Raw genomic sequence first — 26,064 nt, 5'->3', positions numbered from 1 at the left:
TTTGAAAAGGAAAAGCAGGGGTCCCACCACTAATCGATGTGAGACTCCATTTCCCACAGCTCCTCACTTGCAATCCATCCTCCAGGTATTCTTTGTATTCAACTGTGCAGCCAACTTTCAAACCAGCTCTGAAATAGCTCCTACAATCCCATGATTCCAACTTTAATTTAATTTTGACAATGACACCTCTCTCTTGTGGTACTAATGTGTCAAAATGCTTTTTGAAATTCCAAATGTAATCAAACTTGCTAGGCTGACAGAGTACTTTAAATTGCCTGGGTAGACTGAAGCTTAAGGACACAAAGCACCACTACTCTTTATTAAGAGTGTGTTAGATGACTATGTAAAATGTTTTTTTTTTTTTTTAAAGAATATAGAGAACTGAACAGAGGTGCAGTAAGAAAAGGCAATTCACCCACAGTTTGATATTCAACACACAACTACCCCTCTAGAATAGACCACTCATCTGTTCAGAGAGTAAAACATCACATCACACCCCAGCAACAAACCCTCTATGCAAGCAGCTGCAGGCTTTCACTCAAACCCAAAATTTGGTACACCAGATTCTACTAATTTAGCAATGAGATCTCTAGCTGCTGAATGAGGTGTGCTTTGTTGGGGTTGGAAAGAAAACCTACATGACGACAGATCTCAGGAACAGGGTTGGCCAGCCCTGCTCTAGCTGTTGAATGAGGTGTGCTTTGTTAGGGTTGGAGTGCAAACCTATAGGACAGTAGATCCCCAGGAACAGGGTTGGGCAGCCCTGCTCTAGCTGTTGAATGAGTGTGCTTTGTTAGGGTTGGAGTGAAAACCTAGGGACGATAGATCTCCAGGACAGGGTTGGCAGTCCGTGTTAGCAGCAACACTGAGGTTTCTGATTGGTCACCTTATTTTCCTGCGTGACGAGGATGCTGACCCCGCCCGGTTTGAGCGGGACTCCTCCATCGCTCCAAACACGTCGTTTCCACAGAGAAGGTCAGCTCCAGGCCCAGGTCGCTGATGTCGTTGTCAAGGATCCACTGGAGGTTCTTGGCATATTCTGGGTCGATGGACGCACATCCTGTAGTTAACTGGGATCCTACACACGCAAGTACAGATAATTAGACCGCATGAGTGCCTGCACGCACGCACACACACAGTGAGTGCTTACAAAGTAAGATTAAGAGTCTCATCCAGTATGTGCTTGTAGGTTGTAGGGTATTTTAGCCACAATGCGCTAATAGATGCAGGGGTGTTTTCCCACTATGGGCTAATGGATACAAGGGCAGTTTTTCAGATGCTCTACTCAATATGTGCTTGTTGAAAAAGAGAGCTTTACTTAGTCTGTGCTTATAGAAGGAGCAGGGCTTTACCGAGTCTGTGCTTGGAGAAGGGGCAGTGCTTTACCAAGTCTGTGCTTGGAGAAGGAGCAGTGCTTTACCGAGTCTGTGCTTATAGAAGGAGCATTGCTTTACCGAGTCTGTGCTTATAGAAGGAGCAGGCTTTACCGAGTCTGTGCTTATAGAAGGAGCAGTGCTTTACCGAGTCTGTGCTTATAGAAGGAGCAGGGCTTTACCGAGTCTGTGCTTATAGAAGGAGCAGGGCTTTTACCGAGTCTGTGCTTATAGAAGGAGCAGGGCTTTACCGAGTCTGTGCTTGGAGAAGGAGCAGTGCTTTACCCAGTATGTGCTTGGAGAAGGAGCAGTGCTTTACCCAGTATGTGCTTGTAAAAGGAGCGAGTGAAGTAGATGTTGACCAGCTGTCTGTGGTACAATGCAGGCCCAGGATCTGACCAGCAAAGCGGAAGTAGTTGAGGTGGTCAGGGTCACTGAGGAGTTACTGTTGGGCTGGAAGGTGGTTCCTGTAAAGCACACACAGGCACACAGATACAGAGCTCAGTCTGGTCTGTGCAAACACACCTCCACCTCTCTATCTGCAGTACGGACATATTAAAACACACACAAAGAGAGAGAAGCTTCCAAACTGGCCAATAAGCATCAAACAGACCTTCCAGACCCAGCTTTATGAACAGTCTTATGGTACGTGTACTGCATACTGTAATACATTACATGCAGTCATGTAATAAAACCATATAGAATGATTTAATTAAAGGAGGAACATTGCAAACTATTTGTAGAGGACTTTTCTTTCTTGTAATGTACATCTATGCTAGCTCTTCAGTTTACACAAAAACACACTGTAAATACAGTAGATTCAAACAAAAAAACACACAAAAAAGGATTGTTTCATCTGGAACCACATGCAATGCATTTATTACATACATATAACCAATTAAACATGAGCAGAAGGCCACACATAGGCGGAAATCCCTCACATCAATGGCATCAGATCCAATTATCACATGACCCCGTGAGCGTCCGTCTCAGCAGGGCTGGAATGGGGCACTCACCATCGGCGGACTGCGTGAAGAGGGCGTAGTCGGGGTTGATTATCTCATTGGACAGGATGTCAAACCACTCCCGTACCACGCCTTGGCCCTGGGGGACAGAGGAGGTGTGAGATTAAAATGTCCAGGTTGAGCCCTCAGGCTCAGAGAGAGAGAGAGAGAGAGAGAGAGAGAGATGAGAGAGAGAGAGAGAGAGAGAGAGAGAAGAGAGAGAGAGAGAGAGAGAGAGAGAGAGAGAGAGAGATGAGAGAGAGAGAGAGAGAGAGAGAGAGAGATGAAGAGAGAGAGAGAGAGAGAGAGAGAGAGAGAGAGAGAGAGAGAGAGAGAGAGAGAAAGCAAGCCTGGTTTTAGATATGGAGAGAAGAGAGCAGCCCTGCTGCAGTTGGTCTGCCTCAGTGGGGAGGTGGCAGGGGGTGTGTGTGGCGTCTGGCTGCCCCGTGGCAGGTACGCACTTCAGAAAACCATTTTCATTTCGCTGGAGAGGCAGCGTTTGCGGCATGATTCCAATCTGTCTGGAGGTGGCAGGGAGGTCCCGGCTACTACGACTGGCCTACGGTGCGCTCAAATGAGTGCCTACAACACACACACACACACACACACACACACACACACACACACACACACACACAAAGAAACAAGCATAGACACACAGACACACAAACATAGACACATGTGCACATAGGTATAGATACACACACATGTACACACTAACAGGCATAGACACACACACACTCATATGTACAACATGCACATGTACACACATACACACACATATATGCACATAGACACATAAACACACAAACACTCACATGTAAGACACATACATGTAGCACATAAGCACTCACATGTAAGATACACACATGTACCACACACAGACACATGTAAGCACACATACACACAAGTACACGTACATCACACGTACATTTATGCCATCCCACAGACATACATACACCTTACATTTTTCCACATTCTTGCACAGCCTAAAAAGGCACAAATCATTTAAACCCTCACACACCAACATTCACATACACTCACAAAAATCACACACATGCTCTCTGAACAGGAATATGCTTACACTAGAAATCAAAACATATACACAGTGCCAGTAGAATATGAACACCTTTACACTGTAAACATCTCACAGTAATAACACAGTATCAGTGGGACTTAGCATTCTGATCAGGGGCACAGACTAGCTAAGAGGGGGGTGTAGCCACACCCCACGCACCCCCACTTTCGCTGTCCCAGTGTATGAGTATACATGGACACATAACAGGACAGACTATATCAGCAAAACACAGGATTATTAAGTACAGTGCATTTTCAGAAAAAGGAACTACACTATCAGCAAAAGCAAAAAGGTACACCAGATACGACAGGAGTAAGAGTAAGATATCAGTAGAAGAAAAAGACCAGAACAAGTGCTTTATATATGCTCCAGAATTAATTGGCAATGTACAAAAAAACATTTGAGATGAACTCAGAAGCTCCAATGTGAAAAATACTGTACTGATGTTTCAATAGAAATGTTAAGCAAAATCAAGGTTTCATAATTATTGGCACCCCTGGGTTAGTACTTGGTACAGCCACCCCTGGTAAGGATGACAGCATGGAGTCTGTTCCTCTAATGCCTGACAAGGTTGAGGAACACATTTGGGGGGATTTTGGACCATTGCACAATGCAGATCCTTCCGCCTGAGGTGGCCATTGTAGAACATTAATTTAGTTGTCACAAAACCATTTGTGTGTGGATTCTGAGTTGGGTCATCGGCTTGCTGTATTCTCCATCTCATCTGACCACAGCACCTTCATTGAATCATCATTTAAATTACGAAATGAGACCCATATGTCAGATGGATGGGAATACCCTCAAATTAAAAGTGAGTGTATGCACTTCAACCTCATATTCACTGTTTGATTTCAAAATGAATGTCCAAATACTTAAGGACTGCACTGTAAGTGCATGATATCAGTATGCAACAGGAATAAGTTTGAGACATGAGTGGGTACACTACATCAGCAGAACAGGTATAAGTTTGAGACATGAGTAGAAACACAACATCAGTAGAGTACAGGAAGAAGTACACGGTCACTGACTCGAGGGTGGAGGAAGAACTGTGGCTGCTTTGGCCCTGGGGAACTCACTTTATCTTGTAAGTGACAAAAGTTTTTGCAGCCAGATCATTGTCTGGTATTGATTTGTGTCTGGGTCAGGTTTCACACTTCCTGTCCACACAAGCCCAGATGGGGAGTCTGACCATCTCTGCACAGCGAGAGGAGCAAAGGGTGGGAGAGAGAGGAGGAGAGGAAAGAAAAGAGGGAAAGGGGGAGTAATGCTGAGTAGCAAGACGGAATGGTAAAGCGGTAGAGGAAAGGTAGAGGGTAGAGGGGTGGAGGAGAGTAAAAAACAGAGCGGAAACAGAAAGGTGAATAGAAAGGAGAGGGGTGGACCAGAGGAAGGAGAGTGGAAGTGTGAATGAGAAAAGAGATATAGAGGAGAGGAGGAGGGAATGAAAGAAGCCATGGGAAAGCAGAGGTGTGGGGAAAAACGTTATGTTCCGAACACCCACCATGCCTTCCTCGCCATGGAAACGCACAGCGATGCCCTGCTTCAGCTTCTGGTTGCTGGATTTTGAGACAACCTCACAGCTGCTGCGGAAGATGGACTCTGAAAACAACAAGCAAGCCCTTCATTTTACAACCGCCATTTCCATCTGCAACAATGAGCATTTACTTTTATTTTCAGAGAACCATAGACTGTAGAGAACATATGGACCAAGTGCCTGTTACGTCACTCACCGACTACCCATGGGCTTGTGAAAAGCCTTTCAAAACTGTGCAACTCCGCAATTTTGTACAATTTGGAGCCAGAGACTGTGCATCAGGGAAACTGAGTGCGGCAGTTCCACTAAACGCATACGATAGAGTGACATAATCGGGCCCTGATTCGCCCACATAGTATTGCTATATCGTCCTAATAACACAATAACTTAAAGACAACTGGCACATGGGGAGATATTATGATTAAAAAAAACCATTGTGAATACATTTTCTTTTGGGAAACAATTATTGATTTGAATTTTGACAGCATTTGTACCATTGACTTTACACTGAAAATGGGTCTGAATGGAACTAACCGCTGGAGTTAACCGCAGTGGCGCTAATGAGCATTATCTCTCAACATGACTAGGAATTGAGGTTCAAAAAAGAAGCCCAGTTTTGGACGCTTGGTTGCCATGCGCTTGTGCTGATAACGACCACCAGGTGTCTCTGTACTCCTCGAGAGTACAATCCCACCACCGCCCCTCTCTCCACCTGCCCCCACCCCAGAGTGACATCCACATCATTTACAACCCAGCGCAGTGTCCCAGTTCAGACGTATACAGGAACAACCAGAAGAACAAAAGTTCCTCGGGGGAAGACATACTAAAACACAACGTGGCAGTGAAATATAATGGTTAGGGAGTCCATCATGTAAATTCAGCTCAGAGGCCCACTGCCCTGTTGGGGCACTGAAAGGTACCTCAGTTCATTGTTTCAGCAAAATATCCAACTGGACAAATGGGTGTGCTAAAAAACTGCTGTGTGTGTTGCGAATGCTTTTCCCACCCCTGATGTTTTATTTAGACTACATCTGAAGGAAAGTCTGTTGTTTGTGTCATCAGCAGTGTCGGTGGTGCATCAGCAGTGTGTCGACCGCAGTGTCAGTCAGTGTGTCGACCGCAGTGTCAGTGTGTCGACTGCAGTGTCAGTCAGTGTGTCGACCGCAGTGTCAGTCAGTGTGTCGACCGCAGTGTCAGTGTGTCGACCACAGTGTCAGTGTCGACCGCAGTGTCAGTCAGTGTGTCGACCGCAGTGTCAGTCAGTGTGTAGACTGTAGACTGCAGTGTCAGTCAGTGTGTCAACCGCAGTGTTAGACAGTGTGTCGACCGCAGTGTTAGACAGTGCGTCGACCGCAGTGTCAGTCAGTTTATCAGTGTTAGTCAGTGAGACATCAGCAGTGCCAGTGCATCAGTTGCAGTGTCAGTGTGTCAGTAGCAATGTTAGTGTGACATCAGCAGTATCGATCAGTGTCATCAGAAGTGTCAGTCAGTGAGACATTAGCAGTGTCAGTTCACCAGTTGCAGTATCAGTCAGTATTTCAGTCGTGTGTCATCAGCAATGTCAGTCAGTGTGACATCAACAGTGTCAGCCAGTGCATCATCAGCAGTGTCATTCACTGTGCCATCAGAAGTGTCAGTCAGTGTTTCATCAGCAGTGTCAGTTCACCAGTTGCAGTGTCAGTAGTAGTGTCAGTGTGACATCAGCAGTGTCAGTGCATCAGTTGTAGTGTCAGTCAGGTAAACTCAGTGTCTTCACTAACTTCCCAACTGAGCAGAGAAGGACAGAAACCACACCTGGTTACCATAATGCTGACATAACCTTAACAGAAGCACCGAACACTGAGTTTAAATCTTGTTGTTTTTGCTTCTGAGTAAAAATGAACCCATAATGCGGTCACACTATGATCAAGAGTGAGCGAGCGAGCTTCCTGCTGAGACTAGAGACCATGAGGAGAGGGAACGTGTGCTCATCTCTCTAACACTACACTTAAACATAGTGTGGGGTGAGTGAGTTGGAAATATTGCAGAATTTCATGTCGGTCAAACAGGAAAAATATATAAACATATATTATATAATATATTATTATATAAACAGCACACCCAAAATGACCATTTTTACATGTCGTGGTAATTGAAACAAATTTCAGCGATAGGTAGATAGATAGATAGATAGATAGATAGATAGATAGATAGATAGATAGATAGATAGACACTTTATTCATCCCGAGGGAAATTTTAGAGGTAGGGTGGGGAAGACGTGTGTGAGAGAGATGGGGGAAGAGGCAGAGGGAGAGAAGAGATGAAAGAAGAAACATTCAATTTTCTCTTATTGATAATTTTTCCTTAGGTAGCAATGACATTTACGAGTGGTCCCACACTGTCATACGAGTCATGTGAACAAGAGCCTTGCAGTGCATGTAAGTGCAGCTCTCCTGGCACACCGAAATCTGGATCAAACTTTCAAACTAGGCATTGCACATCAAATATGAATCAAGAGTCGGCAACTGCATTACTTATTTCTCACCTCAAATGTTTTCAGAAACGTATTTCAGTGGATCGTTTAGGAGAAAAAAGACCTAACCACCCTTCCTAAGACCTAACCACCATATTATTATGTTTCACCAAAAACGAAGAACCACAGTCTACCCAATCAGGTATCTGTTGTCATCCATTACATGACATTATTACATTATTGGCATTTGGCAGATGCGACGTACAGTTGATTAGACTAAGCAGGAGACAGTCCTCCCCTGGAGCAATGCAGGGTGAAGGGCCTTGCTCATGGGCCCAACGGCTGTGCGGATCTTATTGTGGCTACACCGGGATTAGAACCGCCAACCTTGTGTGTCTCAGTCATTTACCTCAACAGGCCGCCCTTGTTCTTGTTAATCCCACTGGCCATCTATCCAATGGAACCCACCTACAGTACCGTATATACTGTATTATAACAGACTTATTCATGTAGGACAGTTGTCTTAAATTCATTAGAAGAATACGAAAATGTTCTTGCATGAGGTCCACTGAGAGGAAAGACAAGGGTGTGAAGGTGAGGGAAGGGAAGAGGGAGAGAGAGAAAGAGGTGGCTACCTCTGTGGATGAGCAGAATGTCGTTCTCGTTGATGGGGCGGTGGACCATGTCCGAGTCGGGCTGGCCAGCCAGCAGGTGCTCGTAGAACCACTCACACCTCTCCTTAAACGGCTGCAGGAGAGAAACCAGGCGGTGAAAAACTGCAGCTCATCACAGCTCGTTAGGTCTTCTTAATTACCCGCACGCACCCCGCACGAGGGGAGACGTCCCCGTTTCAAATTCATTATCTACTCGTTAAACTTTTAAATACTGTAAGCAGAAGATATCTCAACTGATAATTAAAACATTGAGGGGAAAAAAAGTGTTGAAATAACACGCCACACACATACAAATTCATTTGCATGATATTTCAATCACTTTGTCTCACCGGCCAGAATGCCGTTAGGGAAGGTATAAATTGACAACACGAGGACCTCGAGGAGAGAGAAATAAATGAGGGTAAAATGGATTCCTTCTCCCCCGGGGGAGAAGAGAAGACACTATCAAAGGCAAGTGGGAAGATGAAGTCTGATTGGTCAATTTAAAGGAACCAATAATTAAAAGTGTTATTCCCAGCAGGGCAATAATAATCCAAGGGTAACAGGACCTGTGTAGGATGAGCAGAAATATGAACACTAAAATTGTATGAATACTAAAACTGCAAAAACACTTAAAATTTATGAACCAATACAAGGGGGCTTAAGACGAGCGAGCGTTTCCCCACCTTAATGGAAGCAGTTTAACGATTCAGCCCCCTTGCAATGTGGAGGTGTCATGGTGACCTGCAGCTATATTCCAGAGTGTTCCACAGGGAGTTTACGGGGTACTTCACCATGTGACGCAATGCTGCATAGGGTTTACCAACAATCCCACCCACAAATAAGCTGCCAGCCAATCATAGCATCCATGCTCTTCATTGGCAGGAGGAGCAAGACTCCAAGTGAGTGACAGTGCAATGCCCAATAGCAGAGAAGCCAATCAGTAGGCTATACTTCCATTTTGAATCCTTCTGAATCGACCTCGTAACTACTCTGTCCTCGAAATATGTCCTGTTGACTAAACATACTGCCTACGGTTTAGTGCATATTTTTAGCACACATTGGGCAGTATGCACAAAATGTCTCCCATACGGCATGGCAGAAGTGTCATAAGACATCCTGTCCTTGCAGTAAAAAAAGTCCCGCCTATTCCTATCTGATTTATGGGACCCAAAGATGGCTCCACCTCTTCTACACTCAGCGAAACCTTGGAAATAAGTATCACTCTGGGATTATTAAAAGTACACTACATTTAGTGTACTCAATTTATATACACAATATAGTAGCAAGTAAGCCGTTTTGGACACTAGGGCCCAAATTATGGCTGATATAACCTGCAGGTTATGATCAAACTATTGACTGAATGATGAGGGCTACCTGGGTGCCGGAACGTACCTGAGCTTTAATGATGTGCATGAACCTGGACATGAGCTCAGGACATTCCAGCAGGAAGTGGAAATGGTTGAAGATGATCTTTGGGTTCCTGGGTGAGATAGAGGGAAGACAGTAGAGAGACTAAGCATTTTCCAAAGAGCCAATTAGTTTAAAAATGTTTAAATTAGTTTAAATATTTTTAAATAAAGCTCTGTTCTTTCACCTTGTGACGAAACATTTCAGCACCTCGTCGTGCTTGCAGACGAACTCTATGAAGCGAGGAGACGTCATCCTTTAAAAACAGAAAGCGTAAGTGAGTGAGCGAGTCGAGAGATTAAAAATATTCTCTTATAGGAGAACGGAAGCACATCAGACTGCCATTAGAACTGGAAAATATGCTTTGAAACCATCAAATGAAAAAGGAATTATTTTTCAGCTGAAATTCAGGGTTACAACCTGCATCATTTCAAAGTGAAATTGAGTTTTCTGAAGAGAGAAAAGGACATGCTTCGGTTTGCCAATAACAACATAATTCAGTGTTAATTAAAGGCTAGTTCATTGATGTAATTACTTCGAATTAAACACCTGCACGAACACAGGAGACAGACAAGACAAACAATGTTTTACATCTGAGCTACTTCCATCACACAGAAAGTATGTTTTGACGTTGAGGTTGGGAAGCCATTTTGAGACAGTCTGTTTCTTACTGACAGCAGAAGCAGTTAGCCACCATATTTCACCAGCAGAAATGCATTCTGCCAGACAGATCACCCATCATCCACTCTGCGACTCTGGAAATGACTGCTGAGCTCAGAGCATGCTAAGCAGTCAGGGTTTGAACGTGCTCAGCCGATCACGCTCCTATGACCGCGGCTCCTGGATAGCGTGGTTCTGCAACCTTCAGTCCCAGCCCCACCCTTCATCCCGGGACGGCTCCTGGGGGGTCTTTGTGGGGGTAATGAGTTTTCCGGGCGTCCCAAGGATAAAGCGCAGATAACGGATGGTTCACCCGCAGGGTCGGGGAGGAAATGGAAGCCGTCGTTGGAATTTTGCCACAAGTAGAACCAAGGTCAACCAACGAGGCTCAAGAGACCCAACACACAGACTTATACACACCGCGCATGCTAACACATCTTCATTCCCACGTTATCACTAAAGAGTTCTCAGGCGACCTACCTGGGTAAATGCAACTATAAAACAATGCAACAAAAACTCAAGTTGCAGCTAGACAGCTAAAAACTATTTTCCCCTTTCTTCAATTCCATTCATAGCATTTCACAGTCGAGATGGTGACATCACAAGCTGACACCCACCCACATACTGGTTAATATACATGACTGGGACCTGCAAGATTGGTAGTTCAAACCCCAATGTAGCAACAATATAAGATCTGTGCAGCTGTTGGGCCCTTGAGCAAGGCCCCACATTGCTCCAGGAGGGATTGCACACTGCTTAGTCGAATCAACTACAAGTCGCTTTGGATAAAAGCATCAGCTAAATAACATGAAATGTAATGTAACAGAATCAAACGAAGCGAATATCACAGCAGAATTTTGGATTTAGATGCCATGTTTGTTACCGAATTTGGTTCGATTTAGATGCGATGTTGACTGAACAAATACATTCTAAACCATGATGCATTTGATTTGAACACAGACTTGGTTAGTGTCAGAGGGAAGGAACAGGATGCAGGACGCAGTCAGAGGGAAGGGACAGGAAGCAGGACGTTGTCAGAAGGAAGGGACAGGAAGCAGGACGTTAATGCAGAGGACGTACGCTTGCGGCATCTGACAGGAGCAGCACATGTAGAAGGCCTGTATGACCGCGCTGAGGCGGCTAGCGGTCATGGATATGACGTCCTCGCCATCGCAACACGTCTCGGGCGTCACCATCACGTCCTCCGGGTCCAGCGGAGGTCGTCCGGGGGGCGGGAGCTCGGGGGGATCGGCGCCGTCGCGGTAGGCCGTCACCGCGGTGATGGACGTGACGGACGGGTCAGCCTCACGCTGCTTCAGCAGGAGGGAGGTGATGTCTGCTCCGGAGGCCGGGTCACTGCGGTGCTTCTCCAGCTCGGTGGAGATGAGGACCAGCCACTCGTCCAGGGAGTGCCACAGGAGCTCCAGAGGCTGCAGCAGAGACAGCCAAGGCTGACACAACCACACCACAGAACCACCATCAAAACAGCTGACCACGGAACAGCATGCAACACCATTTCAACACAGCCAACAGCAGTATACCGTACAACAACCACACAGCAAATATCACCCAACATGGACCAAAAACATTTACATTTCAAATGCACTTGCTTTCTCACTAAATGCTTTACATTTTAAATTTTATTGGTGACTACTAAAGTTTCAATAAAAGGTTAAATAATAAAAATTCACTAAAGCAAATAATATTACAATATTGAGATGTTGATTACACAAAAATAAACATAGGAGAATATTTAAAACAAATCCCACAAAACAAATATTTTCATACATTTAAATGTTGAAATGTAAATACACAGCAACCCATTTCGAAGAATAGAATCTCATTTGTCCAAGCTGTATAAGCAGAGAGCATTAACATGAATGGAACATGCTAATGTGTGAAGAAAACACAATTGTTCCATTATATTTTTGCTTTGACATAACATCAGGCAAAGCTTTGCTTCTTTCCTATAATGCTTGCTCTAAAATACAATAGTTATAATATTACAGTACAGTCAAACTAGATCACATGAGATCTAGATGATGAGAATTCATAGCATGCAAACCCCAATGTGATAAGAAAACATAAAATAAGCACATCTTTAGGCCTGAGCTGTTAAGAACTAAAGTTATACAGAATATCTAAATGTGAGATAAAAAAATTGCAGCTACAAAATTAACTTTTTAGACATAAATGGACCATTTCAGTCATATCCTTTTGTGATTTGGCAGCAATCACATCACCTTTTGAAAAAGCGTTCTTAAAGACAATCCCTTCATGTTTTTCATGTGCTCGTCAGATTCATTTTCAGGCCCCCTCACTTCAAATGATTTTGTCTGAGATTTTTTGAGCATGTAGAATGGGGAATGTTCAGATACTCAGCGACATTACATTTTTATTTTTAGACTAGTATTCAAATGGGCAACATTTTTCTTTGGCACAAAAAGCCTTTCTTTAGTCTGCCTTGTAGAAGCACAAAGACTATTTCAGGTTATTCCTTTTTGTCTAAATTAGGCCGCGAGACATTCGGTAGCAAGAGGATGTTGAGATTTTAAATAGAAATGTCTGTCATTGGTTCATGTACTTTGGGGGAAAATTATGAACAGATTGGGCGTACTGTGTAAACTTTTGTTTCCTAGAACGAGTACTTTATTATTACACACAGCATCTAATCAGGCTTTCAACAGGGACAAATGTGCCCTTGATTTTCATCACGACAGCCAGGTTATACTTGCACCCTGTAAAAGTAGATTATATTGTATACATTACATTTGATAAATGAAATGTAAATTCAGGATAATAGTTAAACTGACACCACATAACCATATACTCGATACCATCAATTAACAGTCATACCATCTCCACAGTTCTGCTCGCCACAGTAACATTCAACATATCAAGATAATATTAATATCAACATGTAAACAGAAAATATTAAACACAGTAATGATCTAACCACCTCCACAGTAATTACCCATACCACCTGGATAATTAATCATCTCCATAGTAACGGTTGGCCTCTCCCCAAACTGTGTTTGCTATCCACCTACACAGTCTCTTCAAACCTAATCGAAGTAATCTTCATATCCTACCAGAAAATTAGAATTTAGACAAAAGGACACAGTGTGTGTTGAAGAATCCATGTTAAATACACCTGGTCTGACTGGTTGGTTCTGAATAAGCCTCACACTCTGCCTCCTCCGATGGCCTGAAAGCTCACCCGCAGGAGGCTAAAAATTGGGATAAACCTGCCTCCTCCACAGTGCTTTTTACCGACAGAGATTAGAGGCCAGCCGTAGCAATATATCTCAGGCCTCAAATTCAGAGTGTCTTTTTCGGGAGTTTATCTGTGGAAATGGCAGGTTTCATGCTTTTCAAAAGCAGGGAGCCTCGTCAGAGAGAACCCAGCAGGGTTTGAAAACGAGCCCGGCTCTGGTAAGCCAGAGGCGGTACGATGGTGCTTTAGCACCCCCTTTTGTAGAAACTGAAGCACTACAGCTGGGAATTTTCATGTCCGACTCAGTCATGTATAAGGTATGGATGCCCAACTATCATGCGGGCCATTTATCCACAACGGTCCCTTTCACCTGGTTTAGGCAGCAACTAGAAGTGTCCCACTTCAGCTCAGAGACAGTAGACCACCCTGGTTGAATAAGCAGGGCTGGGTTTTGTTAATGCTTTGATGGTAAAAATCTGGTTGTGGCTATAAGTGGGGCAGGCTTGCGATTAGAGGGTGGTCTTCCCCCAGGTCTGATCAGAGAAGCCCATTTTAAATGGGATTTTGGACTAGACATTAAAGCTAAAATCTGATTCAGCAGGTCTACTGAGGAAAGAGTAGGAGTTTCCTCAGTGTCCTCAATCCTGCCAATCTAATTATCTATTGTAATTATCGTGCTTGAGTATACTTATATTACAATTTCTAGCATTGTGCAAATTTGTTTCACTGTTGCTTTTTGGTTAGTTTGTTTTCATCAGATTAATATACAGGGTTCAAGTGTTTATCTATGTGGTCACTTCTGGCACTTGGAACTACAGTACTTCCCTCTAGGATTTTCAGCGCACTTGTCCCAGTTTATGGTTACGCACTTCGCTGTAAATTGCTCTGGATAAGCCATATTCCTGTAATACAGCATCATGTGATGTAATCATCCCTTAGTACAACAGGACAAATTAATTTCTCCCTCTACAATTCGTCGTTCAAGTTTCCCCGTATCCCCAATTTCTATCTACACTCTCCTAAATGGGGATGTTCTACAATCTTTCTCCAGTTCTCTCCCTCCCCAGCTCTCACCTTCAGAACTTGGCTCTTGGGCGTCTTGTTGCCGTTGTAGCCCATGTCGTTCCCGTTGTTGGGAGAGGAGGGCCCCAGCCGGAAGACGTGGCAGAATATCCGGACGATCCGGAGCAGGCTCTTCATCTGCGCCTCGTAGTTACTGGAGATGCTGGAGGACGGGGAGCGGGGAAAGAGACCGTTTCATCAGCGCACAGCTCGTCTTATCAAAAGGCATCCATCTTGGGAATGACACTTTAAACTCGGGTCCTGACTCAAGGCAGTCGGTAAAAAAATCGCAGGGCACTTATAGCCAAAGAGCCAGGCTTTCCCTGGCCAAATTCCCAACCTGTCGCTCTCAATCTGCCCATTACATCATCCTTAGGCTTAACCGAGTTAAGAACTCCCTCGCCACCTCAACTGATGTGTGGTGAGCATTCCGCCGCAAAATGGATGCCATGCATCACCCAGGTAGTACTGTGGACAAGGACCGAGGGGGGAAAAAAGCTTTTAATCACAGTGTACCTTGGCCTTCGACCAACATACAGAAAACTGGAGCTAGATAAACTGTTTTCACTCAGTGAATTCAAAAACCTGCCATTTTCTCATTTTTCTTTGATATATTTTTATACACGTACTTCGTATAGCGGTTGCTATAGGGACAGTGTTGCTGTGTAAATTGGTTTTATATGCTGTGTAAAGTGTACTGCAGCTCATCTTGCCAGCTCTCACTGGTGACATAAATAAAAGGTGGGTACTACATATTGCTGGCACATAAGGTGAGCTTCCATTTTGTGGACTGTAAAGCACAGTGAGAAAGTCGCTATATAAACGCCGTACATCAGACCACAGCTCCAGCGTCTGAGCAAGCACCAGGGGTGTAAATCAGTGATGGGGACAGGGAAGCCATTTCATGAACCCTGCCATAGACCGAACAACCTTGTCCAGTCAATTGCAGACTTGTTTTGAGCAAATCAAAATGGATTGACCCGTTAAAACTTATCGTCCATATTAACTCCACCCATTTAGGGGGGATTGTGACATCATGCTGCGTAGTTTAATCGAGGACTGTTGTATTAGTATTCATATTGTATCTGCATTTGCATTTATCTTGGCACTGTAGTTACAGACCTAATTCATTACTGACTTGGCCTATTTGGCACATGAACTAGACTTCATGTTCATGGCTGTACAACTGATTCTATTTGAATTGTATCTCAATCGACCTGTTCAGTGGTATGTTCGAATGACCTTGGTATGCACTTTTTTTTAATGTTGCTTCAGATAAAAGTGTCTGCTAAATAAAATGTAGTGTGATGTGGAAAGGCAGTACCTCAGAAGCTTGTGCCCGTTGGTGGTGGCCACCTCAGCCAGGCTGACCAGGATCCTCTGGTAGTGCAGCTCACTCTGCTGGGAGACATGTTCCAGGACCTGCCTCAGCTGCAGAGAGATGCACAGACAGACACACCGATGGACAGACAGACAGGAGGACACTCCATCAGAATCATCGTGCAAAATGCCAATAATGTAATGTAATGTAACCCAGCAGACAGGGGCAGAACTCACACAGATACAGACACAGGGAGAGATAAGAGAGGAAGAGTACCATGTTCTCTTTGATGTCATCGTTCTGTGTCATCTGGATGAGGGTCTGGAACAATCTACCATGGTGCTGAATGAGAATCTCACACGTCTCACCATAGCCGCCCTACACAAGGATACAGTCAGACACACAGCAGGAATTCAACAAAGCAGTGTGCATAAGACTAAAATAGAGGTGTGTAGGTGTGTGTCTGTGTGTGCATGTGAGTGAGTGTGTATGTGTATGTGTGCGTGCCAGCGTGTGCGTGTGTGTGTGTGTGTGTGTGTGTGTGTGTGTGTGCGTGTGCATGTGCGTGTGAGTGCGTGAGTGTGTGTGCATGCCTGTGTGCTTGTGTCACCTCATGGGAGAAGCATATAATCCGACAACATAATCTTTTCAACAAAATCAGCGCATGTACTGAAAACAGTCCCAGAATAGTTGCTCCCATAAGAACACTGGAGAGTGCAGATTGATATATTCATCAGTAGTGAGATGCCACTCATTTTGCAGCAATTACAATCACTAAAGAATGCATGTATAATCACGGATACAGCCGATCGTCAAGAAACAAAATTGCGTGTCCAAGAATATTTATTGCAGTAAACACCGGAACTCCTTATTATGGACAACAATTAAGCAGAGTGCTGATCCCACCACATCATTAAGGAGGAAAAACATATTTTCATGCATGTGTGTTAAACCATGTGTGGTATAATGACCCGGTACAATCACCTTTTCTTACATTTGAAGTGTTCATTAAGTAACACATAAGTACACGCATTTATGAAAATGTAAAAGCGGGAAAGTAACTTCACTTTCCTTTTGACAAACAGCAGTGCTCAAGGTCTGACAAGGAGTGTCTGTTCTGTATGGATATTCAGTTCCCTTCTGACTGGCGGCACAATACCAGGTCTTATTTCTCACAACGCTCATTTCTCACTGCTCACTTTCTCATAATGATAATTAGTTTCCCACCGAGTGATTGACACCATGGATCGATTCTCGTTAATCGGTTAACATAACTCAGAATTGCCTTCTAGTGCTTAAAGTGTTCTTTGGGGCGCAACTTTCTAACACCCTGGCAATGCGATAAAGAATTACTAATTAGGAAATTTCCAATTAATTTTGCTTCTCTAGTTTCTGCTGGTGTTCATTACAAATGCAGTCTAATGTTCAAATCTACCACAGCTTGAAAACACAGTATGCATTCTGTACCTCACTGAGATTTTTAAATGGTCGGATTTTAATTAAATACAGGCCTGTGACACATGCAAGCAGGACTGTTTATTTGGAGAACCAAAACAGGTAGGAGCAGACACAGAAATAATAGAGACCATTTGGTTACATATTTTGCCTATGGCAGTAGCAGCCATCATTATTAAAATATTTCTTATCCATATGTAGACGACTTTGCACACAGAGCTTTTCATTTCCTTCCCACAAAGTTAACTTGGTGACACAAAACTGTCTTTGGTGTGCTACTGCCAGTTATTATACAGAAAGGTATTTTATTAAAAAAATAAAAACATTTATGTTTTCCTGTGCTACAAGGAATGACAGAATGCGTGTGCCTGAAGGAACTGATGGAAAAATCTATTTGCATACAATGCTACAGTAGACCAGCGTTTCACAACATTTTTCCTTCCATGGCACACATCTAAAATATATAGAATCTCACGTCCGAATGAGGCCATTATGAATACCTGTTCTTTCGGGGGTTTAGCCAACTGCTTAAATCAGGCATAAGCTACAGTACTACACATACAGTGCAGTCTAAGTATTTGAACAGTGGTAAAATTTCTGTTATTTTGCCTCTATACTCCAGCACATTGGATTTGAATGGGAACAATGAATAATATGAGGTTAGAGTGCAGACTGTTATCATTCATTTGAGTCTATATGCATTCATATCGGGCCATCCATGAAGGAATTGCATCCCATTTTATACAAAGTCCTGCCATTTTAGGGGACCAAAAGTAATTGGACAGTTGGCTTCTCTGCTCTTTCTGATTAGTCGGGTGTATTCAATCGCTTCCTTAGCGCAGGTATAAGAAAGCTTTCAGTATATTGTCTTGATTGTGAGCTTTTGATTGCCTTTGGACTTATTTGTCAGACAGCACTGTTAGGTGTGAAGGAATCTGCTAGTATAGGTGATATATAGAAATATAGACTTGCTTCAAGTAGCCATCATTTGTTCATTTATTTCTAAGCTACTTAGTAGTCTAGTGCCTATCTCTCCCTGTAGAACCCTTTGGCAACAAATGGCTTAATTGTGAATAATTGTCTTGGTAGTACAGTCTCACAGTATGCAGAATCACTCTGCTTGTGTCATGGTCAACCTTCACACATAGGAAGACTATCAATTTTGAAGGACAAAGGCTAATATTATGCCATACAAAGTATTTGCAAGTAATTATGTTGATTATTGCATGTGGGTATAATCCCTGACCAAATATTAATCTTTTGCGGTTGGGTTAGGGCAAGTAGAGGTGAGAATTATCTCAGGGGAAAGAAATCAGTCTGTCTACCAACAACTTAATCCAGCCATGAGCGGTGTTATAATGGAATTTGGGACTGGAAAATATACACTACAATTTAAATTTGACATACATTATATACTACAATGTGTACATTGTTATGACATGAATGATGTAGAGATATCCCACACATTCCTTGTAAGCCAAAGATACATCATACAAGATACAATAAAATTATGCTATTTTCGGAATGTTTTGAATCCTATTTGTGTGTATACCCAGGTGGTATGAAACAAAGGTTGGAAGTAAGGTATGCCATTTAACTGTAGATAATTATTCTAAAGGTAAGTTACAATGATACAGAAAGATTATGACTGCACCACGTTCACTGAACTACTACCATTGCCGGTGAGTGAAGGGATAGGTGACAGGGCGTGTCCCACCCACCACAGGAGGTAACACCTTACCTGCACACACAGGTCCAGCGGTGTCACCCCGTTCTTATCAGGCAAATACTTGGCCCCGCGGGAGAGGAGAATCTGCGCCGTGTCTCTCTGACCGTGACTGTGAAACATCAGAGAAACGTTCTGACCATGAAACAGAACCAAAAATGCCTTTGGAACATGGTCACACTTGAGTGTTAAAGGTACAATATGCAAGATCTGTATATTAAAACATTGTTACAAGACCATTGTAAATCCCTTCCTATCATTGAAAAAGGCTTACTGACATGTTGCCTGTGTTTATAGTCCTTAAATTCGGGTTTCAAAATATGCAGTTGACGGGCTGGCACTCTGAACCAAAACATCGTACAGCTGTACAATAATTCAAGCTCATTGGTTGAAAGTTGGCTCTAATTGCCACAGCCAATGGTGTTCACAGAGAAGGGGTGGGACAAAAAGTGTAGTGGTTTGAGCGTGTTTGTTGCTGCAATTCCTCTCTTGACTGTTAGAAGTCCGAAATTACCTATTGTACCTCTAAACTCAGCAGAAACATGGTTCCACTCCTAATTGTGACTAAAGACACGTATCCCAAGGTTGACAGGTGAAATTTTGCCTAACTCAAACACATTTACAGAAGTGGTATTAATGTGCATTGACCTTGTCAAATAAACATTTGAGTGTGAGCCTGGAAATGGGAGTTGGAATGGAACCAGGAATGGGAATGGTTCCTGAGTGGCTCTGATTACAAGCACTGACTGTGCCTGACAGTAAACACATCACAGGTCTGATTCAGGAAAGGTCATTAGATGATAGACCAGGACTGTGAATATGATCACGGCTGTGGTTTCAACAGTCAGACTTTGGACAGGCACCCATTTAAATACAATCCAATTAGACTCCTAAGGCAAGGGGTGCACAATTCCGGTCCTTGAGGGCCGGTCTGCGTACTGGTTTTTGTTCCAACCAATTTCCATGTCTTTAAAATTGGTTGGAACAGCTCTATAAATTACCCTGGTTCAAGCCTGTACTTGAGCACAGTTAAATCATTAGGAGACACTTGCAGTCTGCAGCTGTAGCCAGTACTCATACACATGTCAGATAAGATATGAGAGTCAATTCAATAATTAAGACCAGAAGTTGGCACAAAATCCAGAAAAGGATCAGCCCTGCCCTAAGTTTGGGTAGCACATTGATTTGAAATGCCGCAAATGTAAAAACAAATGTTTGCACCCTGTAGTGGTTTTAGGGATTTTGACGATCCTTACTCCACGCCCGGATGGTGTAGGCAGATGCTTACCTACAGGCGAAGTACAGGGGCGTGGCTCCAGAGACATTGGGCCGGTTGATGTCAGCACCACTGTCCAACAGGCAGAGTACAGTCTGAGGGAGTCACACCAGGACAGGATTAGGTCCCATATTGTGCAAAACAACATTCCCCTTGCTATGTGGATTATACAGGAGTTTTATTTATTTATTTATTTATTTATTTATTTATTTATTTATTTTATATATATATATATATATATATATATATATATATACATATATATAGCTATAAAAACACAAACATCTTCTTCTGGATATCAGGACCTAACATAAATCACTGGAAAGGCTTACAATATCAGACCTTTAAAGGACATTCTCTTCATCCAGCCTCATACCATGCCATCTCCCACACCAGAGCTCCTCCCCCGCAAGGAACAGAGCTGAATTCATCAGGCAATACGACACCTCATTCCGTGACCTCATTTCCTCATCTTCCTTTTATCCAGAAACCACTGGTTTGTCACCGCAGGGTTATATGAAAATAAGCCTCTGTTCTGACACTGTTATTTTCCTCAGTTCTGTCCAAAATTGAGACTATAAAAAGCTTTTCAAAGCATGAGCGCTCTGACAGAGACACATATGGATTCCAGTAGTCACATTCTTTCTCTTTCTCACATTCGTCTGGTAAATTATACTCCCAGTGACTCATGAAGCTCTGAACTTGGTATCACGGCAACGGAAACACAGGCATCTGATTCTGTCACCTGGGAAGTGGTTTTTTTCTGGACTTATTTTAGTTTGAGAAACCTCATCTTAAGAATGAATATGGGGCGCACCGTCTTGTGGCCGTTCTGGCAGGCCACATGTAGGGCGGTCTGTCCCATGGCGTCCTCCACATCCACGTTGGTCACGTGCTGCACCAGGTCATGCAGCAACTCGGTCCGCCCGTTTACCGCAAGCCAATGTATCTGTGACATAGAGAGAGAGAGAGAGAGAGAGAGAGAGAGAGAGAGAGAGAGAGAGAGAGAGAGAGAGAGAGAGAGAGAGAGAGAGAGAGAGAGAGAGAGAGAGAGAGAGAGAGAGAGAGAGAGAGAGAGAGAGAGAGAGAGAGAGAGAGTGTGTGTGTGTGTGTGTGAGAGTGTGTGAGAGAGAGGAAGGGAGAGGGAAAGGGAAAGGGAGAGGGAAAGGGGGGGAGAGAGAGAGTGAGAGAGGGAGAGAGAGAAAGAGAGAATAAAGTGAGAGGGATGGGGATGGAAGGTGACTGACGAGAGTGGTGGCAATAGCCAAAATACTTTGGGGTTTCTTAACTCTCCCAACTGATTTAGTTAATCAGTTTCCATGAAGTGATTCATTATGATACATTACAGATGTAGACTGCACATATGCGCTAGACTATAAATACTGTCCTGTTGTGGCTGTTCAGAAATGTATTGCTGAATATATATGCAGTTTGTCAGCGTATTGGACCAATGAGGTCAAGAGTAATCCAAGAGTAATGATAAAACCCCGCCCTATTGAAAAAGAGCAATGGACATACAAGCTTCTACACTTACTGCAGTCAGTCCCTCATTGTTACAGATGTTGACATCTGCGTTGTATTCCAACAGTCTTCCCATACACTTCTTTTGTCTGAAGAGTGAGAAAGGTGGAGGGAGGGATTTAACACATATTTGTTTTAATGACATTTAAAAAAGCAACAGCAACACAGCACTGCTCATTTTCATGTTATTACACCCTGTGTTAAAAGGCAAGTGCCTATTCAACCAGGATGGCTAACGGCCTGAACACAGTCAACACTGGCACAGTCAGAACTTCTGGATTCCTGCATGACTGTATGCTGAGGGTCAGATGTATGAAGCCCTTTTGTGATGATTCTCAGGTGCACATATGACACATTCTGCCCAGGAAACACGCGTCTTACATTTACATTACATTTTTGTCATTTGGCAGATGCTTTTAATCCAAAGCGACTTACAAGTGCATAGGTTCTACCATAAGTCAAAGCATCAAAGTGTCAAAGTGTCTTATGTATGAAACTGCCGCGCAGGGCTGGATCCACAGTATGTGTGTCATTAGGCGAGTCATTGCGAGGTCCTCTCACTGCCAAATGACCAAAGCGATGGAAACAGAATGCATGTGCAAGATGAATGTTGCTACAGTGCCCTCTGAAATTATCGGCAGCCTTAGTAAAGATGAAACAGGCTGTAAATATAACACAGGCAATGACCGATACTATATGCTCAAAAAATGGGAAAGTTGTTATCTTTCATACTAAAATAATTCCCCAGCGAAAATGTAATGAAAGCCTGATCAAGAATTTAAGTCAACAAGCACAGACCAAAGGATCTATGGATATGTTCACCAATGTCATACGACACTGCAGAAGATGACTCAGTAGTTTTAAGGGAGAGCACACAAAGTACACAAAGTAAATTTTGTATTCTAGATCTGCAACTGTAATTGGCTGCAAGTGATTTCTGATCTTTGCAAACATTTCTTTCCAATTTTACCTTTCCTGCTTACATATGTTTAGGTATTCATTGATGTCCAAAACAGAAACATGTAAAAATAAATCAAAAATATTGTAGAATATTTGTTGTAAATCTCAGCAGGATCATTCAGTGCAGTTCCCCGTACCCGTTCCTGGCAGCCAAATGCAGTGGGGTGCACCCTGAGATGTCCTGGTAGTTTGGGTTCGCTCCCCTCTTCAGCAGCAGCACCAGACATTCCACCGATCCACAGCTGGTAAGGAAGAGGACGCAACACCGACAATGACCACTCTGTGCTGCTTTGATTCGCTACGATGATTAAAACAACTCTCCGCTCGGCAGCGATGAATAAAACAATGCTCCTTACTTGGCAGCGATGTGCAGCAGACTCCTTTTCACTCGCCCGAAGGCGTAGTTCACGTCAAACTTTGAGTTCAGTAGCAGCTCTGACACTGACCTACCAGTTTAAGGAGATAATGATAAAATACATTAACTGCACACTGCAGGACCATAAAAAACAAAGTGAACACTGGCACAAAGAGGCAAGTAACAGTGACCTGATCGACCTGAAAAAGTGCACATTAAAGTGTACAAAAGTAATCTCAACATTACACATAGGGCGCACAACCTTACTCAAGAACAGAGCATACTCTCACCACACTAACATTTAGACTAATAGAAATCTATACTGTATAGGCTACCATAACCTCATAAAAGTGTTGTTATTAAACAAACACCATGCCGACTCAACTATCTCTAAGAGCCACAGGGACTGAGGGCACGACAGTTGCATCCAAAAGTCATGTTGCCAAGTTTGTATGAGAACAAATCACCCAACAAATCACATTACCCAGAACACACCTGTGCTGGTCAGCCATCACCATTGGCATGAGAGTGTATACAGCAGTCTCATTATCTGCAGAAACAACAAAAAAGTCTAAATGAGAAGACAGTTTAAGATTCCTTTTAAAATGAGCTGCTTAATCTGGCTATTCTTCGAGAACCTTATTGGAGCCATAGCAGGTAATCAGAAAACCATCTGAGATCTCATCTTCCTGTATTTCATTGTGCCTTCGATCCACTTAAGAGGTTTAGCGTCTTTAGGAAGCAAGCTTTCAATGCCATGATGTGAGTGTATTGAAGCACTGCAGCAGTCTAATCTACTGGTAACAAAGGCATGTACAAATCTCTGCATTAGCCTGTCACAGGAAATACCTTACTTTAGTTATGTTCCTGAGGCGATAAAGACACTTTTATCACATTCTTCATGGGATTGAAAGCTCAGACCCATATCTATAATTATGCTTAGACTTACTACATCACATGTTGCGTTCAAAGCCCTTACAAATTAGACAGCATTCATCTTTGACCCATTGGCTCATTGAAAGGACAGGTCATGCCAGTGCATGTTACAGGTAGCCCACCAAGCCCAGACTGGACTTTAATATAGACAGGATATAATATATTCATCACGCTTGAAGAAAATGTAAAAAAGGGAGACTAATAGAGTTTTTTTTTTTTTTTTTTTTTTTTTTCATACAGTCCCCACTTGAATGATTAAACAACGTGGTGGTCTTAATAACATTTACCTTATCGGTTTTAGAAATGCTAGATTCAGATCACTGCAATGACTGACAACATCAAATGTTGATATAGCTAATAATGTGTCAACAGGCAGAACTCTTTATTTTGTGAAACAGAATGATAGCTGAAAGCCCATTTTGTGTTTCTCTGTATCCTGGAGACAGTAACTTCACGGGGCAGCATGAGTAACCACTCGAATCTTTTGGTTGTGACAAATATTTACACTTGTGTGCGGTGTCAGCCCCCTATTGCTTGCCTTTGTGTCTCTGGTATGACAAGATTACAATAAATGCAAGCCTTTGCGTTATCAAATTCGTAGTTCGTGGCTTTTTCACTATAGCCTACAGTTTAGCAAGCATGTGTTAGTATGGTTTGGTAATGAATGGTTACTATTTATACTATTTAGTCACATAACGTTCTGTACAGCCAGCCAATGTCTAATGATAGAGAATGGTTAGCCTAGTTATATTAGCTAAATATATAGTGGCTATAGGCTAATATTAACATTGTCATATAACAAAGTTAGAACCTAAATAGAGCAAGTTGAAGGAACTTTTAGGAAGCGTATGATACGGTTATTAAAGCAAGCCATCATTTTATTTTGTCCCACAAAAGACTGATTTAAAATTCCGTCTTCAGAGGCTACTTTGTGAATGTTAGCTAGCTTATCCTAGCCATCTTCCTGACAAACAAGACTAGATAGCTATCCAGGTAGTTAGCAAGAATGGCTAACTACCTATACCCAGTGATTCAAGTTTGCTGCCAAGTAACATTGGCTATAAGACGTTGCATTACCCGACAACGTTTCAGCTCCATGTGTTCTCAGATGCAATAACATTTATGCATAGTTTTACCTAGCCGTTACATTCTGAAGATAAAAGCTATTAGCCTACCTTCCGGTAGTTCTACGGTCCTGGCGCGGCGTAGTGAGCGCGTTAGCCGATTCAGTTGTACGTTCAACTGCTCCATCGCCCGTTCCATCATATGCGTAAAATCAACCGGAAGAAACGGGGGAATCGAGCTTATTCTTTTAGAAATATATGGGCAAGTATCGTGGTGTCATCCATCTAGATTACGTTAGTTTGTTTTTAGAATAACTGGTTCTGTATTCAGTGATTCCGATTACGGAACACAAGAACCTCTGCTCCTCTGCCTATGATTCATTCAGGATTTCCTTGTGTTTGACGTGCATGCTTCCTGTTTTCATTGCATATCGCCGCTGTGGACTCTGGGTATTATCGTTCTTGCGAAGACGCAAATTACATAGAACCAGGCATTTGCGTGCATTGATGTAGCTTGTCTACCAATAGTAAAAAATACTATCGACCGTTCTGTGTAAGTAAAAATCCTAATAGAAATTCTATGTAAATAATGGCATGTGCAGTGTGAACAATAACCGTTGATACATAGGATGGTAAAAGCAAAATTATGACTGTATCAGTTATGATCATACACGCACTTTATTAGGAACACCTGTACACCTACTTATGCATGCGATTATCTAATCAACCAATTGTGTGGTAGCAGTATAATGCATAAAATCACGCAGATACGGGTCAGGAGATTCAGTTAATGTTGACATCAAACATCAGAATGGGGAACAAATTCTATATCAGTGAATTTGACAATGGAATGTTTATTGGTTCCAGACAGGGTGGTTTGAGCAAAAACAAAAAAACATCCAGTGAGCAGCATTTGGCAAAAACGCCCTGTTAATGAGAGAGGGTTCAATGCTGACAGGAAGGTGACAGTAACGCAAATAACCACACAACAGTAGAAGAGCATCTCT

At 42.9% G+C, this 26,064-nt stretch overlaps 1 protein-coding gene across 1 annotated transcript in view; it reads right to left on the bottom strand.

Annotated features, from left to right (window-relative positions):
- The window catches only part of hace1 (HECT domain and ankyrin repeat containing E3 ubiquitin protein ligase 1), a 37,376-nt gene extending 11,932 nt beyond the window's left edge, over positions 1–25,444 (bottom strand). Inside the window, 23 exon segments of the mRNA XM_061241516.1 lie at positions 887–936; positions 939–962; positions 965–1,078; positions 1,693–1,758; positions 1,761–1,805; positions 1,808–1,840; positions 2,390–2,477; positions 4,957–5,054; positions 8,077–8,188; positions 9,490–9,577; positions 9,692–9,760; positions 11,245–11,594; positions 14,456–14,606; positions 15,768–15,874; positions 16,041–16,142; positions 18,961–19,057; positions 20,234–20,316; positions 21,039–21,170; positions 21,756–21,831; positions 22,840–22,944; positions 23,059–23,148; positions 23,553–23,607; positions 25,169–25,444. Of these exon segments, the coding sequence (XP_061097500.1) occupies positions 887–936; positions 939–962; positions 965–1,078; positions 1,693–1,758; positions 1,761–1,805; positions 1,808–1,840; positions 2,390–2,477; positions 4,957–5,054; positions 8,077–8,188; positions 9,490–9,577; positions 9,692–9,760; positions 11,245–11,594; positions 14,456–14,606; positions 15,768–15,874; positions 16,041–16,142; positions 18,961–19,057; positions 20,234–20,316; positions 21,039–21,170; positions 21,756–21,831; positions 22,840–22,944; positions 23,059–23,148; positions 23,553–23,607; positions 25,169–25,259 (2,226 nt within the window). The 5' untranslated portion in view covers positions 25,260–25,444.
- Positions 25,445–26,064: the final 620 nt, after the last annotated feature.

This window comes from Conger conger, chromosome 1, assembly GCF_963514075.1.
Source record: "Conger conger chromosome 1, fConCon1.1, whole genome shotgun sequence".
In the NCBI taxonomy this organism is placed as follows: domain Eukaryota; kingdom Metazoa; phylum Chordata; class Actinopteri; order Anguilliformes; family Congridae; genus Conger; species Conger conger.
The sequence above is the reverse complement of the archived record's forward strand: the minus strand, read 5'-3'. Positions and strand labels throughout refer to the sequence as shown.